Source organism: Equus quagga, chromosome 8, assembly GCF_021613505.1.
Source record: "Equus quagga isolate Etosha38 chromosome 8, UCLA_HA_Equagga_1.0, whole genome shotgun sequence".
NCBI lineage: Eukaryota > Metazoa > Chordata > Mammalia > Perissodactyla > Equidae > Equus > Equus quagga.
The window spans coordinates 109611119-109630398 of record NC_060274.1 but is presented as its reverse complement, the minus strand read 5'-3'; the positions used below and the strand labels follow the sequence as shown (position 1 = coordinate 109630398).

General features: G+C 37.6%; 1 protein-coding gene across 1 annotated transcript in view; it reads left to right on the top strand.

Moving 5' to 3' along the window:
* Positions 1-19280, top strand: part of COPG2 (COPI coat complex subunit gamma 2) — a 103785-nt gene that overhangs the window by 22217 nt on the left and 62288 nt on the right. The window contains exon 5 of the mRNA XM_046669477.1: positions 634-713. Within this exon, the coding sequence (XP_046525433.1) occupies positions 634-713 (80 nt within the window). The remainder of the gene's footprint in view (positions 1-633; positions 714-19280) is intronic.

Sequence of the window (19280 nt, the reverse complement as noted above, 5' to 3'; positions counted from 1 at the left end):
GAAGTTCCTTGGTAGAGAATGAGGCTAGACAGGTTAGAGGAACCAATGCCCTTAGTGTATGAATAAATCAGAGATCCAGGTGAGGAGGAAGGGTAGACAAAACTTTATTATTGTTAGCTTAACATTGTTTTGGGTCTAGGTATCCATCTAGAAATCTTTGGTAATTGAAAATGGAAGTTGATTATGCAACCATGAATACTTTAAGGAAAATATCTGTATATGCTGAACTGAGGAAACTGCAGAGTCTGCAAATCTCTCCATACATATTTTTAAAGAATTTTAAAAATATGTTTTCCAGACCAGCCTTTAACACTTTGAAAACCTGTGTCTTTGGACTCACACTGTCAGAGTCCAGTTTTGGGTCTCTCTGAATAAAGACCCATGTAATTAACTGAATTTTGAGTTTTCTTCTAGATGTTTTCCATTGTGTCAGTGCATCAACACTTGTGTTTAGGGAATAGTAGTATTCTGAATATTTTTTCATCCAGATATTTTTAAAAGAATTTTTTAGGTAGATGAGAATCTTTTTAAGAATAACTTTCTAAATATATCTACTTGGGGTCCTTAATTCAAATAGTTTAAAAAACCATTTCCTTATGAATAACCTGTTGTCTTTTATAAACAATTTTTCAGCAAACATTGAGAAGAATGTGCTACCTTACCATCAAAGAAATGGCTACCATCTCTGAGGATGTGATAATTGTCACAAGCAGGTATGTGAATAGTCAAAACCTAGGATGGGATACTTGTGTATTTCGTGAAATATTTATTGTTCTCTTTCTATTAATTTTATTTTTTGACTGTAAGAAGGCCAATAGGAATTTAAGACTATGTTATCTTAAAACATTCTTTTCTAAAATGTGGTTGTCATCATGTGAAAACCATCCTTGTCTGATAAAGCAAAGAAAGAAGTCACAAAGGATAATGCTAATAGATTTGCTTACATTTATAAATGTTTGTGAAAATATATGAACAAATTAAAAAGTAAATGATAGACTGAAATAAAATATTTACAAGTACATCAAAAGGCCAGCATCTGTAATATGTAGGGGACCCTTATACTTCAAAAAAATTCCAAGTGATAATTCATAAAATAACTGATACAAAGGATCTAAATATCTTTAAATAGTCATTCTCACTAGTAACCAAAAAATGTAAATTAAAAATTTAAGAATGAGTTAGTATTTTTACCCATCAAATTGGTGAAAAAGAAAAAAGGCAGTTGGTACTTGTAAGGGGGACTTGTAAGGGAGATATTCTTGTGTACAAGAGGTGGAATAATAACTTGATTTATTTTTCCTGGAAAGCGGTTTGGCAGCGTTTGTTGAATGTTTGAAAGGGTTTATCCTTTTGACCCAGTCATACCACGTCTATGTTCCCTCTCTGGAACAATCCTCAGAAAATAATCAGAGAGAGCGCAGAAAGACTTAGATGCCGTGATATTTGTTGCAACACTGTTTACACTACCAAAAAGAATAAAACAACTTAAATGTCTGCCATTGTTAAAAATTATTTAATTAGCTGTGTTATAATCATATTATGAAGTATTTTAATTCTTTGAAAATATTTTTGACACATTGATAATGATATGGGAAAGTCCTCAGTAAAGTGCCGAGTGAGATTTTATTTCAAGTCTGTATTCTATATAGTCCCACTTTTAAAAATAGTTTGTGTATGTATATAAAAATATATGGATGGCAGTACACTGATCTATTACCAGTGGGTTGTCTCTGGCATTGTGGCTGTTTATTTTCTTTAAGCTTTTGGGATAATTTCCAAGTATCCTAGAATGAGTATGTATAGAGTTCTAAAATATATAACAAATGTTATTTAAAAAATAATTGCCTTCTTAGTTATTAATTATAACTCATTTAAGTGAATCTGGCTTTTGTACAACAAAATGAATTTTGGGGGATGGCGCTTACGTTTAGTCAGCAGTTGTGTGGAATGTGGTTTCAATTAGTAGAACTTACAGCTGAAAATGACAGAAAGCCAGATGTAAATAGTGACTGAAGTTAGGCACAGCGTAGCTGGTCTTAGTTCAGTAGTTCAACAGTGTCAGAGCTGGTGTCTCGAGAATTCTTTTAGACATTCTCACATTATTGCATAGTAGATGCCTGAATTACTGGCCGTGCACCATTCAAGGGGGGAGGGGTCCTGGGAAGGGGCCAGAGAGAGCCGCCACCATCTGCCTCTTTTATCAGGGATGCAATAGCTTTTCCCAAGGTAATTTTTTGATTTCATTTGGCACAGCTGTGTTATATGACTATCCTTAGGAGGCCAGGAAAGTGAATACTTAGCTTTTATAGTCTAAGGGACAGGCTCGGGCGAAGGGGTTGAGAATGGGTATTGGATTAGTCAGCTAGCAGTGTCTACCAGAAGTAAGAAACAGAAAATCTTCACTTAGATTGCTAGATTCTCTAAATATTGGAAAAACTAAAAATAGAGTAGTCAATTATTGATTGAGGGCTTTTTGTTTGTTTAGCTGTTAATACTTCCCTCTGAGTCTCGTTATGCCACCTTGAGTAATGGTTTGCTTCGAGTTCATTTTGTGATTAGTACATGTAGGAGGCAGAATAATGGCCCCCAAAGATATCCCTGTCCTAATTCCCAGGACCTGTGACTGTGTTACATTACACAGCAAAGGGAATTAAAGTTGCTAATCAGCAGATAGGGACAGTATCTTGGATTAACCAGGTCGGCCCAATATAAGGACGGGGGTTCTTAAAAGTAGAAGAGGGAGGCAGAAGAAAATTGTCAGTAAAGAGATGCAGTGATGGAAGCAGGGTCAGAGAGATGCAGTGTTGCTGGATTTGGAGATAGAGGAAGGGGGCTTTGAGCCAAGGAATGTGGGTGGGCTCTAGAAATTGGAAAGGCAAAGAAGTGGATTCATCTCTACAGCCTCCAGAAAGGAATGCAGCCCTGCTGACACCTTGATTTTAGCCCGGTGAGTCTGTGTTGGGCTTCTAACTTACACACCTATAAGATAAAGAAGTGGATGATGTCTTGAGCCTCTAAGTTTTTGGTAATTTGTTAACGGCAGCAATAGAAAACTAATAGATAAATGTATCAAATCAACATGTACACCTTAAACTTACAGAATGTTATGTGTCGATTATATCTCAAAGCTGGGGAAAAAAATAAAACTAATAGAGATTTTGGTACCTGGAAGTGGGATGCTGCTGTAACAAATACCTAAAAACGTGGAAGTGGCTTTGGAATTGGGCAATGAGCAAATGCTGGAAGAATTTTGAGGAGCATAATAGAAAAAGTCTACATTGCCTCGAACAGACTGTTAGTAGAACTATGGATGTTAATGACTCTGCTGGACTCAGAAGGAAGTGAGGACCAGGAAGGAGGAAACATTTGTCACCTTAGAGAATACTCAAATCATTGTGAACAGACTCCTGGTAGAAATATGGACGTTAAATGCCCTGCTGGTGAGGGCTCAGCAGAAAATGAGGAAGATGTTAGAAACCGGAGGAAAGGGGATCTTGGTTATAGAGTGGCAGGGAGCTTGGTAGAATTGTGTCCATCAGCTGTGTGGAAAGCGGAACTTGTAGGCAACGAACTTGGATATTTAACTGAGATTTGCAAGCAGAGTGTTGAGGTGCAGCCTGGTTTCTTTTTGCCACTTATAGTAAAAGTTGAGAGTAGAGAAATAAATTGAAGAGAGACCCGTTAAATAAGAACCAGGAGTTCTTTACAAATATCAAATCATTATGTTGTACACCTGAAACTAATATGTTATATGCCAAGTATACCTCAAAAAAACCCCCTAAAACAGAAGGTCTTGGTTTTGGAAATTCTCAGCCTACCAAAATGGCAAAGGAAGCTAAAATCAAGAGATTCATGCTCTAGAGAACACGTCACAGGAGTTGCTCTAGAGCCTTTTGCTAAAACCTCGGAGAGATTAAAAGGTCAGAGTATTCACTCACACAAAACACCCTGAAGAGATCAAGGATGTGACTCATAGATTCCTTCAGCATCTAAGCAGAAGCTCAAAATAGAGCTGAGATTATCTAGGCAAGCTCTGTGGTGGAGCCTCTTGTCTAATGCGCGAGTCTCTGTACGTATAGTATACGGGAGTCCCACAAGGCTCCTGAGAATCTTATAGCAGCAGAAACACTGCTGGCTTGGACTGAAAGGGACACAGAGAGTGAAAGAAGGCTGTGAGAGCCCCCAAATTCTACAGGCGGGAAGCATGCTGATAAGACTACTCAGCTTTAAACACATGCTGCCCTTTATGAAAAGGAAGGATGGTTCTGAGGGCAGAGGCGCAGGCCTGCAGGGTGGAGCTGGGAGCTAGAGAGAATTCTGCCTTTTCCGGTTTGCCTGGCTGGATTTCAGAATTGCTTGGGACCGGTGACTCTTTTTCCTTCCATTTTCTCCCTTTTTGAACAGGAGTATCTGTAACTGTTATCCTATGGCAGTCCCTCCCGTGTATTTGAGAGCAGAGAATTTGTTTTCTAGTTTCACAGGTCTGCAGGTGGAGAGGAATTTTGCCTCAGGATAGGTTACACCCAGAGTCTCACGCATACCTCATTGAGGTGATTTTGAGGATAAGATTGGGACTTTCGAGTGGGGTGAGGTTTAGATGAGATTTTGGACTGTGAGTTGATGCTGTAGTGTGTTGAGATTTAGGGGACTTGGGGATGCGGTGAATGTATTTTGCCTATGAGTTGGATGTAGCCCTGCTGACACAATGATTTTAGCTCAGTGAGACCCATGCTGGACTTCTAACCCACAGAACTGTAAGATAACACATTTTTGTTGTTTTAAACCACTAATTGTCATTTGTTACAGCAGGAGTATAAAACTAAGCTAGTAGATGACCGTTCTACATATGTGCACAATTATGTTAGCTTGGTAAGAAACCGTGGTGATTGAGACCCTGAAGGCAGACACTTCACGAAAATATATATGAATGGCCAATAAGCACATGGAAATGTTCTCCATGTTATTAGTCATCAGGGAAATGCAAAGTAAAACCTCAATGAGGTAACATTCCATAACCACTATAATGGTTAAAATAACAAAGCCTGACAATACCAAAATCAAAAAGCTGGGTCCAATACCAAGTATATAGAGCAGTTGAAACTCTCATACGTTGTAGGTGAGAATTCAGAATGGTATAATGGCCTTAGAAAAAGCGTGACAGTTTCTTATAAAGTTAAACATATACCTACCCTGTGATGAGAAATTCCATTACTAGGTATTTACTCAAGAAAAAATGAAAATATATGACCACAAAAAAGACTGTACAAGAATTTCATAGCAGCTATGATGAAATTTATGATGGCTCTAAACTAGAAACAACCCAAACGTTCATCAGCAGGAGAATGGAGAAAGAAATTGTGGTGTATTAATATAGTGACTACTATTCAACAATAAAAAGGAAAAAATTGCTGATTCAAGCAAGAACACAGGTACATTTCTAAAACATTATGTTGGAACAAAAGAAAAGAGACACAAAAGAATACATGCTGGGTGATTCTAGTTATATAAATTCTTAAGACCAGCCGGAATTCCGCTGTGGTGATAAAAACCATAAGTCTGGTAGGTAGGAAGAAATTGACTGGAAGTAGGCATGAGGGACATTCCTGAGGTTGATGGAAGTGTTCTGTATTTTATTTTGAGTGGAGGTTACATGGGTGATCACAATCCACCAAAACTTATCTAACTGAACACATAAGCTGTGCATTTTTATTCTATATAAATTACAACTCAGTTTTAAAAAAGAAACAACGTGATAAGATTTAGTTAGTGGCTTACGGATAGTCAAGTATATTGACAATATGGTCATACTCTTCTACCCCTGTCTGATGAGACTCACCCGGTGAAAGTCTGCATCTGAAGATTGCTTAGAATTCTGGAATTGAGTCATAAGGAATGATCCATCATTAACATGAGGGAGGAGCATTGGGGGTCGGGGGTATCAGTATGTGATAGGTTATACCCCTGGTCACAGGAAATCAAATGAACAGTTCATAGACTGTGATTTAGGAAGAAATAAATGGGTTGTATAAACTGTTATCTAGCAGGCAGCTTTTAAATCAACTGTGGGGATAATGTGAGCATTTGGGTAGGGGGAGGACAATACTTTGAGGTTCCTGAGGGAACTAAGAAGCTAAGACCATCCACTTACTTGGTAAGAAATATTCAGGCCTGAAACAACTTTTCTTCTTGGATGCCACTGCTGTCCTGAGTATTACATCTGAGGTTTTACTGGCAGGATGTGGTTTAGAACAAGAAAGAAAGTGGAATACTCTTATAATCTGACTTAGCCAGCATTATGGTGAAACTCCTCTCAGAGATCTCCGGTAACCTCTTAATTGAAAAATCCAAAAGCCAGTTTTCAGCCCGTATTTTACCTGACCCCCCTCTCCGTTTTAACATGGTTAAATGCTGCCTGAAGTTCTACCATCTTTGGCTTTCAGAACTGTATTCCTGAATTTCCTCCCATCTCCCATGACTCCATTTCATTTCTTTCATACAAGTGGTTGCTTTTCTTCTGCCTGTCACCTAAATATTGGCATTCCCTGGGGTTTATATAAATGCTGTGGCCATTTCCCAAACTCCTCATGCTGTATGATACCCTATATCTTTGTCCATGTGTCTCCCTGTGCCTGCAATTATTCTGTTTCCTTTTCCATAAAGCTCAAACATCATTATACATATTGATTTCCCTATTCTTGGTAGGTTAGCCATTGTCTCCTCTGTTCTTTTAACAATTTGTTTTTACTTCTATTCTAGTATTTAATACATTGTACTGTAATTATTAGTTTACATGTTTTTTTGCCCTCTGTACTGTTAGTTCCTTGAGAACAAGAACCACATCTCATATAACTTTGTATGATTAATTCCTGGAAAAGTGCCTTGTTTGTGTTAGACACGCATTAAAAGTTCGTTGCATGAATTAAATAAAGGATAGTCCACTTTCTCCTTCAGTCAAAGGGGCCACAATGAGAGGGATTATTTTTCTTTCTCCCTGTCTCAAGAAAGCACTCACACATAGGAAGAGGTGGAGAAATGTGGGTGCATTGTGTTTCTCCAGAGAACATAACTAATAGGCAATATATAGATGTATAGAAAGAGATTTACTATGAAGGATTGGCTCATGCAGTTATGGACACTAAATCCCATGATCTGCTGTTTTGCAAACTGGAGGTCCAGGAAAGTTGGTGGTGTAGTTCCAGTCCAAACCTGAAGGCCTGAGAACCAGGAGCACTAATGTCTCCCGTCCAAGGGCAGGAGAAGATGGATGTCCTAGCTCAAGGAGAGAGCAAAGTCTCCCTTCCTCTGCCTTTTTGTTCTGTTTAGGCTCTCAATGGATTGGATGATGCCCATCCCCATGGGAGAGGGCAATTTTCCTTACTCAGCGTACTGATTCAAATGCTAATCTCTTCTGGAAATACTCTCATGGACACACCCAGAAATAATGTGTTTTTTGTTTGTTTTGGTGAGGAAGATTGGTCCTGAGCTAACATCTGTGCCAATCTTCCTCTATTTTGCATGTGGGACGCCACCACAGCATGGCTTGGTGAGCAGTGTGTAGGTCTGTACCCAGGATCCGAACTTGTGAAACCTGGGCTGCTGAAGCAGAATGTGTGAACTTAACCACTATGCCACTGGGCTGGCCCCCCAGAAATAATGGTTTACCAGCTATCTGGGTGTCCCTTAGCCCAGGCAAGTTGATACATAAAATTAACTGTCACAGTGGGCTTAATGGATGTTGAGAAACCTTTCTGTATTCTGCTTTCCTTCCCTCTCTCCTCCCCAGTTGATAAGCAGACTGCTGTGATTTATTTGGATTAATACTTATTCTTTCTTAAAATGAAATTGTGGAAGACTTTGATGAAAGATGGTGAAAATCATGCCCGGTCATAAAACGTCCTTCTCCACAGCCTAATGAAATGAGCAACAGTGAATAAAAGGGAAAGCCGGGGGACTTCTGATTCTAGCCAAGGTGGAGTGAGGCCACTACGGGCCATCTCTCCCAATGATTACAACAAAGCCTCTGGACAAAAGTACAAAAAGCAACTACCTGAGGACTCTGAAAAGTGAATCATAGCAGGTAAATTTTGAGAGAGAAAACAGTAATTAATGAATAATCAATATGGTAACAGTGAATTTCATGGTTACTTTTCCTCTTTATCCCCTAGGTTTGAACCAAGGATAGGCTGAATCAGGGAACTGTATAGTGGGCAGGGTCAGTAAAGACTCAGAGAGAAGCCTATCTCCCTGGCCTGAGTGCAGGTTAAAGAAAAGACCCCTCCAACCTGGAGAGCAATCTTTTTTGTTTGTTTTTGTTTTTCTGTTTACTTGCTGGTCCTGCCTTGAGGCCAGCCCCAGTTGTAGAAGAACATTACTATGGTGTGACAGCAGTGTTTCAGACACCTAAAACCCTGAGATAAAATGATCCCTGAGAAAAGGGGCCCTTGTTGTATGAAGAGTGGAGGGAAATCCTCGTTATTATTTTTTTCTGTCTTCTCTTACTTTGTACTGAGGGCCCACTTCCTCAGAATTGTGCGGTAGCACAAGGAGCTGAAACTCTGGGAAAATCCCATATTTCTGGCTAGAAAGACTGGGAAAAGAGGTCCTTGAGAGCCAGAGTGTGGGAGAGATGACATGCACTAAAGGCCAGGCAGAACTTCGATTTGAAACTAACTGCGGTGATTGCTTACTAAAACAAAAAGTCAACATTCCACAGAGACTTTTAACAGGACCCAGAATCTCATGACATAATATTCAGAATGTCCAGATATAATCCAAAATTAGTCAATCAGGAAAGTCTGACCAATTCTCAAGGGAAAAGATAATCAATAGACGCCAACTCCTAAATTATCTAGATGTTGGGATTATTGAAGACTTTGAAGCAGCTAATGGAACCATGCTCCATAAAGGTGAATACTCTTGAAATGAGTAGAAAAAATAGAAATTTTCAGCAGAGAATTTATATAAAAAGAGAACCAATTGAAAATTTTAGAAATGACAAAGTACAACAAGCAAAATAAAAGATTCATTGGCTGACCTCAATAGCAGAATGGAGATGTCAGAGGAAAGGGTCAGTGAACTTGAAGACAATTCAATAGAAATAATCCCGACTGAGAATATAGAGAAAAAAGATTGAAAACAAAAATAAACAGCCCCACTGACCTGTGGGACTATATCAAAGGGCCTAATGTTCGTATCATTGGAGCCCCTGAAGAAGAGGAGAAAGGGATGGGTGCAAAAAAAATTTGAAGAAATAATGGCTGAAAACTTCCAAATTTCAAGAAAGATATAACTTTACAGATTCAAGAAGCTCAGTGAAAGTTATACAAGATAAACTCAAAGGAATCCACACCCAGATATATAACAAAACTGCTGAAAACCAAAAATAAAGGCAAACTCTTGAAAGCAGTTAGAGTAAAATGACGTGTTACATGTAGAGAAACTTCAATTTAGCAGACCATGGATTTCTCATCAGAAAACACAGATGTTGGAAGACAATGGAACACCATCTTTAAAGTGCTGAAAGGAAAGGAACTGACAACCCAGAGTTCAACATCCACTAAAAATACCTTTTGGGAGTGAAAGTGAAATAAAGACGTCCTCATGTGAAGGTAAACAAGGTGTACTCTAACAGAAATATTAAATGAAGTGTTTCAGGCTGAAGAGACGTGATACTAGAAGGATCCCCAGTGCAGCCACTGCAACAGCATCTTCATATAACAAAAGAAGACAGGAAGCACAACTGTCCACCCAGAACTCTGTGCCTCCTGAAACAGCTTTCAAAAACAGCTGGAATAAAAGCAATTTCAGACATACAAAAGCTGAAAGAATTAATCTCTAGCAGGTTCACAGGTAAATGGAAAAGGAAGTTTTTTAGGCAGAAGTAAAGTGATACTGAGGGAAAATATCGATCTGTACAGAGAAATGAGTTCTGGAAATGTTAACAGCATGGGTAGATATATAAGACATTTTTAATTTAAATCTCTTTAAAACATAATTGACTGTTTAAACGAAAATCAAAATATAGCGTGGGATTTATAACATATGTAAAAGTAAAGTGTATGACAAGAATAGCATAAAGGCCAAGAGGGGAAATGGAACTATACTACTGTAAAGCTCTTACTCTGTGTATGAAGTTTATCATATCACTTGAAGACAATCTGTGATAAGTTAAAAATGTACATTATAAACTCTAAAGCAACTACTAAAATAACAGTGCAGAGTTATAGCTGATAAGCCAACAAAGGAGATAATCAGAATCATAAAAAATTTGTTGTTAGTGCCATCGAGTCAATTTTGACTCCTGGCCACACTGTGTACAGCAGAGTTGAACCCTTTTTGTGCCATCCTCTCATCTTCTAGTGCTATATCAGACAAATGTTCTGCTGCTATGCACTGGGTTTGTGTGGCTGATTTTTTTCAGAAGTGAGTGGCCAGGTCCTTCTTCCTAGTCTGTCTAGTCTGGGAGCTCTGCTGAACCCTGTCCACCGTGGGTGACCCTGCTGGTATCTGAAATACTGGTGGCATAGCTTTCAGCATCACTGCAACACACAGCTGCCACAGTATACAACTGACAGATGGATGGTGTGGTTCCCTGACTGGGAAATGAACCTGGGCTTTAGCAGTGAGAGCACCAAATCTCAACCACTGGACAACCAGGGCTGGCTTCATTTAAAAAATACCCAATCAGACAGAAGAAAAAAGAAAAGAAAAAGAAAATAGAATGAAAAACAACTGAGATAATAGAAGAAAAGTAGCAGAATAAAAAACTCAAACCTAGCCATATCAATAATCACCACTAAAGATAAATATTCTGAACTCTCTGATTTTAAAAGACAAAGATTGCCAGATTGAATTTTTTTTAAAAATCCAGATCCAACTGTATGCTGCTCACAAGAAACATGTTTTAAATATAAAGACACAAATAAGTTGAAAATAAAAGGATGAAAAAAGATATACCATGCTAACTTTAAAAGCTGTACTCTTCATATTAATATCAGATAATATAGATTTCAGAGTAAATATTACTACAGATAAAGGGGTCAACCCATCAAGAAGACATAATTCTAATTGTTTATGCACATAAAAAGAGTTTCACAATGCTCAAAGCAAAAGTTGATAGAATTGCAAGGAGACATAGACAAATCCACAATTATAGTTGGAAATTTCAATATCCCACTCTCAAAAAGAGAGCAAGTACACAGAAAGATTATTAAGAATATGAACAACTTGAACAATAAAGCTAGACTGTCTTTGTTTGCTGATGACATGATCTATGTGGAGAATCTGTGGAATCCAGCAAAAGCTGCTAGAACTAATAAGTGAGTTTAGCAAACCTGCCACATACAAGACCAATATGCAAAAAATTATTAAGTTTTTATATACTGGCAAAGAACAATTACAATTAAATTAATAGTATTTACAGTAGCATCAAAATACGAAATACTTTGGGGTAAATCTGATGAAAGATGTGTAAGACGTACACTGAAAACTACAAAAAGCATTGCTGATAGAAATTAAATAAGGTCTAAATAAATGGAGAGATTCACTGTGTTTATAGTGTGAAAGATTCAGTATTGTTCAGATGCCTATTTTCTCCAAATTCATCTTTAGAGTCAGTGCAAACCCACTTAAAATCTCAGCAGACTTTTTTGTAGAAATTGATAAGCTGATTTTAAAATTCATGTGGAAATGCAAGGTATAAAAGAACAAGTTGGAGGACTGAGAATACCAGATTTCAAAACATGATAAACTTATAATAAATTAGGCAGTGTTTTATTGGCAGAATGATACACAGATCAATGGAACAGAGCAAAGTTCAGAAATAGACACATACATGAAGAACTTATTTTCAGCCATGATACAAAAGGCAGTTTAGTGATGATAGAATAGACTGTTTGATAAATGTTACTGGGATAATTAGATATCCATAAGGTAAACGAACAAACTTTGATTCATACCTCATACCATATACAAAACTTAAATAAAATGGACCATACATCTGTAGACCTAAATGTAAAATCTAAAATTATAAAACTTCTTAAAAAAATATGAAAAAATCTTGTAGACCTTGAATTGTGCAAAGATTGTTTTAGATATAACACCAAAAGCAAGTTCCAGAAAGACAATAAAAAGATAAACCACAGACTGGAAGAAAATATTTGTAAATCATATATGATAAAGGACTTGTATCTAGCACATATAAAGAACTTTTAAAATTCAATAATGAGAAACAATAAAATAAAAAACATGCAAACTATGTTGAATAGACACCACTAACTAAGATATATCTGTGGCAGGTAATGCACATGAAAAGATGCTCAACATTATTAGTCATTAGGGAAGTATAATTTAAAACCACAATAAGATACCACTACACATCTGTTGAATCAACTAAAAATTAAGAAGCCTGACTTTACCAAATATTGGCAAGAGTGTGGAGGAACTAGATCTCTTCTACACTTCTGTTGGGAATGTAAAACAGTGAAGTCATGTTGGAAAACATTTTTGCAGTATGTTAAAAAGTTAGACATGAACCTACCATAAGATCTAGTTATTCCACTTCTAGATATTTACCCAAGTGAAATGAAGCAAAAATTAAATGGAAGCTTTCAGTTTCTGCTCTGGGATATAGAGAGTTCAAAAGAGCATTGCTTCCAAGTTTTCAGTAAAAAAGGGGCTGAACAGACTGCAAGTTCACCAATTTATCTGAGTCCTTCAGAGTACTGATGTCTCAGAGTAACCAGCTCTCTCAAAACCTAAAGAGAGACCAGAGCCTGCAGGGATAGATGAGATGTGAGCACTAACTTACTGGACAAGATGTGGTCAATACCAGTAAGAAGAGTTCAGCTGGGGTGACAGGGTGTACAATATCAAGAGAGGGTGAAGCCTTGGGTGCTGCAAATGTAAGGGAGTCTGAACCTCTATAGGCTTGTTGATTTTTCTCCAAGCACCCACTGAATGCTTATAGAATATTTGAGAGAGTCCTGAGGATGTCTTCCTGGTGGTGTAGAACTGGGGGCAGGAAACAGCAGCTACCCTGGCAGGGATACTGAACTCCCCTTGGAGCCTTGTCCTCTGTTTCCCTCTGGAAGAAAAGCCTTAATGTGTAGGGGGAATGGCAACAAACATTCATCCTTAGATGCTGGTGAAGACTTATTGCACCTGTGGGAAGGGGACAGGGGAAAAACTTTCTACCGCTGGAGAAGCAACTAGAATATGCACTGTGTTGATAACTACAGTTCTGGAAGGGGCAGAAGTACTGAGAAGGCCACATCCCTAAGATCCAGGAACATGGTGCCTGCCTAAGACAGGCTTAATTAGACAACAAGGAACACCCTGCCATCCCCACCCCACTACTGTGTTGAGTGACAAGTAACTTGCAAGAGACCAACCTTCTCTGAGGGGCTAGGTGAAGAAAAGACCAAAAGCTCAGTGTGGACATTGAAAAACAAAATCCTCTGGTACACCCAGCCCTCAGCCTAAACATAAGGTATCAATAGAGGAGTTTGCAGCCAAGCCTGTGGAGCCTATGGGTTACCAGAGCAACAAGAAACCAAACTCAGTCCAACTTCCAAGGTGGTTAACTTAAACCCCTCAGCTAAAGGCTTAGCAGAAAGAAACATGCCCCTATTTCAAGGCATGAAAACAATTTACTTCAGCCTCTACTGTCACACACAAGATGTTTGGCTTTCAACGAAAAATTAGGAAGCATAAGAAAAAAACTAACAAAAAGAGAATACTCTCAAGAGACAAAGCACTTGTCAGAAGCAGTCACTACTGTTCAACATTGTATTAGAAGTATTAAACAATGCAATTAGACAGGAAAAACCAATTTGAACATAAGAATGAATTAACAAAGAAATAAACTGTCTTTGGTTTTAGATGATGTGATAGAATACCTGGAAACCCCAGATAATCAGTGATAAAATGAACTCAAACAATAAAAGAATTCAGTGTGTTAGAAGGATATAAAATTAACATCTACAGATCAATAGCCTTCATATAAACAAACAATCCACGTAGAACCCCATTACAACAACAAATAAGATTAACTACTTAGGAATAATGCAATCCCAACAAAAAAACCAACAAGCTTTATAGTATAGAGTTAGAAAAGTTGATGCTAAAGTTCATGTGGAAAAATAAACATGTAAGAATAGCCAGGAAATAAATGAAAAAGGAAAACCATGAGGGAGGACTGGCTCTACCAAGCAGTAAAATATTAAGGACTGTACATTAAAACAGTGTGGTTCTGACACATGAATAGACAAATACGCCAATGGAATAAAATTGTGTGATGACTTTGTAATGTGTCACTTTGGCCATGCTGATCTACATTTTTCAGAATTTTCTGTCGCAAGTGGAAAGTATGGAATTAGACCCAAAGACTCATGGAAATTTAGTATGTGACAAAGGTGGCATCTCTAATCACTGGGGTGAACATGTACTTCTTCTTTTTTTATTAAGATTATGATAGTTTACAACCTTGTAAAATTTCACTTGTACATTATTGTTAGTCACATTATAGGTACACCACTTCACCCTTTGTCCCCCACCCCCCCACTTCCCCTGGTAACCACCAATCAGTTCTCTTTGTCTATATGTTAACTTCCACCTATGAGTGGACTCATATAGAGTTCGTCTTTCTCTGTCTGGCTCATTTCACTTAACATAATACCCTCAAGGTCCATCCATGTTGTTGTGAATGGGATGATTTTGTCCTTTTTTATGGCTGAGTAGTATTCCATTGTGTATATATACCATATCTTCTTTATCCAATCATCAGTTGCTGGGCACTTGGGTTGGTTCCACGTCTTGGCTGTTGTAAATAATGCTGCGATGAACATAAGGGTGCATGGGACTCTTGGAATTGCTGATTTCAGGTTCTTAGGATACCCAGTAGTGGGATGGCTGGGTCATAAGGTATTTCTATTTTTAACTTTTTGAGAAATCTCCATACTGTTTTCCACAGTGGCTGCACCAGTTTGCATTCCCATCAACAGTGTATGAGGGTTCCATTTTCTCCACAACCTCTCCAACATCTGTCACTCTTGGTTTTGGATATTTTTGCCATTCTAACAGGTGTAAGGTGATGTCTTAGTGTAGTTTTGATTTGCATTTCCCTGATGATTAGTGATGATGAGCATCTTTTCATGTGTCTATTGGCCATCCGTATATCTTCTTTGGAGAAATGTCTGTTCATGTCCCCTGCCCATTTTTTGCTCGGGTTGTTTGATTTTTTTGTTGGTGAGCTGTGTGAGTTCTTTATGTATTATGGAGATTAACCCTTTGTCAGATAAATAACTTGTAAACATTTTTTCCCAATTAGTGGGCTGTTTTTTTGTTTCAATCCTGTTTTCCCTTGCCTTGAAGAACCTCTTTAGTCTGATGAAGTCCCATTTGTTTATTCTTTCTATTGTTTCCCTTGTCTGAGGAGTTATGGTGTCCGAAAAGATTCTTTTGAAACTGATATCAAAGAGTGTACTGCCTATATTCTCTTCTAGAAGACTTATTGTTTCAGGCCTAATCTTTAGGTCTTTGATTCATTTTGAGTTTATTTTGGTGAATGGTGAGAAAGAATGGTCAATTTTCATTCTTTTACGTGTGGCTGTCCAGTTTTCCCAGCACCATTTGTTGAAGAGACTTTCTTTCCTGCATTGTAGGCCCTCAGCTCCTTTGTCAAAGATTAGCTGTCCACAGATGTGTGGTTTTATTTCTGGGCTTTCAATTCTGTTCCATTGATCTGTGCACCTGTTTTTGTACCAGTACCATGCTGTTTTGGTTACTGTAGCTTTGTAGTATGTTTTGAAGTCAGGGGTTGTGATGCCTCCAGCTCTGTTCCTCTTTCTCAGGATTGCTTTAGCAATTTGAGGTCTTTTGTTGCCCCATATGAATTTTAGGATTCTTTGTTCAATTTCTGTAAAGAATGTCCTTGGGATTCTGATTGGGATGGCATTGAATCTGTAGATTGCTTTAGGTAGAATGGACATTTTAACTATGTTTATTCTTCCAATCCATGTACATGGAATGTCTTTCCATCTCTTTCTGTCGTCATCAGTTTCTTTCAAAAAAGTCTTGTAGTTTTTGTTGTATAGATCTTTCACTTCCTTGGTTAAATTTATCCCAAGCTATTGTATTCTTTTTGTTGCGATTGTGAATGGTATTGTGTTCTTGAGTTCTTTTTCTGTTAGTTCATTGTTAGCGTATAGAAATGCTACTGATTTATGTATGTTGATTTTATACCCTCCAACTTTGCTGTAGCTGTTGATTGTTTCTAATAGTTTCCCTATGGATTCTTTGGGGTTTTCTATGTATAAGATCATGTCATCTGCAAACAGCAAGAGTTTTACTTCTTCGTTGCCTATTTGGATTCCTTTTATTTCTTTTTCCTGCCGAATTGCTCTGGCCAACACCTCCAGTACTGTGTTGAATAGGAGTGGTGAAACTGGGCACCCTTGTCTTGTTCCTGTTCTCAGAGGGATGACTTTCAGTTTTTGTCTGTTGAGTATGATGTTGGCTGTGGGTTTGTCATACATGGCCTTTATTATGTTGAGGTACTTTCCTTCTATACCCATTTTATTGAGAGTTTTTATCATAAATGGATGTTGGATCTTGTCAAATGCTTTCTCTGCATCTATTGAGATGATCATTTGGTTTTTGTTTCTCATTTTGTTAATGTAGTGTATTACGTTGATTGACTTGCGGATGTTGAACCATCCCTGTGTCCCTGGTATAAATCCCACTTGATCATGGTATGTAATCTTTTTGATATATTGCTGTATTCAGTTTGCCAGAATTTTGTTGAGGATTTTTGCATCTATGTTCATCAGTGATATTGGCCTGTAGTTTTCCTTCTTTGTGTTGTCCTTGTCAGGTTTAAGGATCAGTGTGATGTTGGCTTCATAGCACATGTTAGGTAGTGCGTCATCTTCCTCAATTTTCTGGAATAGTTTGAGAAGGATAGGTATTAAATCTTCTTGGAATGTTTGGTAGAATTCTCCAGAAAAGCTGTCTGGTCCTGGACTATTATTTTTGGGGAGGTTTTTGATTACTATTTCTATTTCTTTACTTGTGATTGGTCTATTCCAATTCTCTATTTCTTCCTGATTCAGTTTGGGGAGGTTGTAAGAGTCTAGGAATTTATCTATTTCTTCTAGGTTGTTCAATTTGTTGGCATATAGTTTTTCATAGTATTCTCTTATGATCCCTTTAATTTCTTTGGTATCCGTTGTGATTTCTCCTCTCTCATTTCTAATTTTATTTATTTGAGACTTCTCTCTTTTTTTCTTAGTGAGTCTGGTTAAGGGTTTGTCGATTTTGTTAATTTTTTTTGAAGAATCAACTCTTTGTTTCATTTATCCTTTCTACTGTCTTTTTTCTTTCAATATTGTTTATTTCTGCTCTAATTTTTATTATTTCCCTCCTCCTGCTGACTTTGCGCTTTGTTTGTTCTTCTTTTTCTAATTCTGTTAGGTGTCATTTGATGTTGCTTATGTGAGATTTTTCTTGTTTATTGAGGTGGGCCTGTATTGCAATGAATTTCCCTCTTAGGACTGCTTTTGCTGCATCCCAAGTTAGTTGGTATGGCGTGTTTTCATTTTCATTTGTCTCCAGATAATATTTGATTTCTTCTTTAGTTTCTTCAATAATCCATTGTTTGTTCAGTAGTATGTTGTTTAGTCACCACGTTTTTGCCCCTTTCCCAGCTTTATTCTTGTAGTTGATTTCTAGTTTCATAGCATTATGATCAGAAAAGATGATGGATATTATTTCAACCCTCTTGAATTTATTGATGCTTGCTTTATTTCCCAAGATATGGTCTATCCTTGAGAATGTTCCATGTGCACTTGAGAAGAATGTGTAACCTGCTGTTTTTGGATGAAGTGTTCTATATATATCTATTAAGTCCATCTGGTCTAATTTTTCATTTAATTGTATAATTTCCTTGTTGATTTTCTCTCTAGATGATCTGTCCATTGGTGTTAATGGGGTGTTGAGGTCCCCTACTATTAGTGTAGTGTTGTTGATGTCTCCTTTTAGTTTTGTTAAGAGTTGCTTTACAGATTTTGGTGCTCCTGTGTTGGGTGCGTATATATTTATAAGTGTTATGTCATCTTGGTGGAATGTCCCTTTTATCATTATATACTGCCCCTCTTTGTCTTTCTTTATCTGTTTTGCTTTGAAGTCTACTTTGTCTGATATAAGTATGGCGGCACCTGCTTTCTTTTGTTCATTATTAGCTTGGAGTATTGTCTTCCATCCCTTCACTCTGAGTCTGTGTTTGTCTTTGGGGCTGAGGTGTGTTTCCTGGAGGCAGCATATTGTTGGGTCTTGTTCTTTGATCCATCCTGCCACTCTGTGTGTTTTGATTGGAGAGTTCAAGCCATTTACATTTAGAGTGATTATTGAAATGTGGGGGCCTACTGCTGCCATTTTATCACTTGTTTTCCAGTTCTCTTGCATTTCCTTTGTTTCTCGTCCCATGATTTTTGGATTACTAATTCAGGTAGGTAAATTTCTGTATTGGCTTTCTTCTTATTTGTAATTTGTGTCTTTATTCTTGTTATTTGTTTAGTGGTTACCAGGTGGTTTGTATAAAACATCTCATAAATGAGATAGTTCATTTTCTGATAGCCTCTTATTTCCTTGAATTAAAACGTCCCATTGTTTTCTCTTCCCCTTCTAGGTTGTTATTATCAGATTTTTTTTTTCCTTCTTCCTTCTTGTGTTGTGAGTTTGTGGTTAAAATGACAGGAATATATTTATTCTTGGTGTTTCTCTTCCTTCTATCTTTTATGTTTTATTTCACTTTTGCTAACCTCTTCTGATGGAGAGCTGCTACTTTCTGTTATTGTCCTTCTACTTATCTCCTTTGCTCTGGGTTTTGTAACCCCTTTCCTTTTTTTGATTTTTCAGGTATGAGGGTCTTCCTGAGCATTTCTTTCAGAGGAGGTCTTGTGGCAATGAACTGCCTTAACTTTTGTTTATCTGGGAAAGTTTTTATTTCTCCATCATATTTGAAGGGTATTTTCACTGGGTAGAGTATTCTTGGCTGCAGGTTTTTGTCCTTCAGAGTTTTGAATATATCATTCCACTCTCTTCTAGCCTGTAAGGTATCTGCTGAGAAATCTGCTGATAGCCTTATGGGGGTTCCTTTGTAGGTTATTTTCTTCTGCCTTGCTGCCCTTAGTATTTTCTCTTTGTCGTTGATTTTTGCCAGCTTCACTACAATATGCCTTGGGGTTGGTCTTCTTACATTGATAAAGTTTGGAGATCTATTG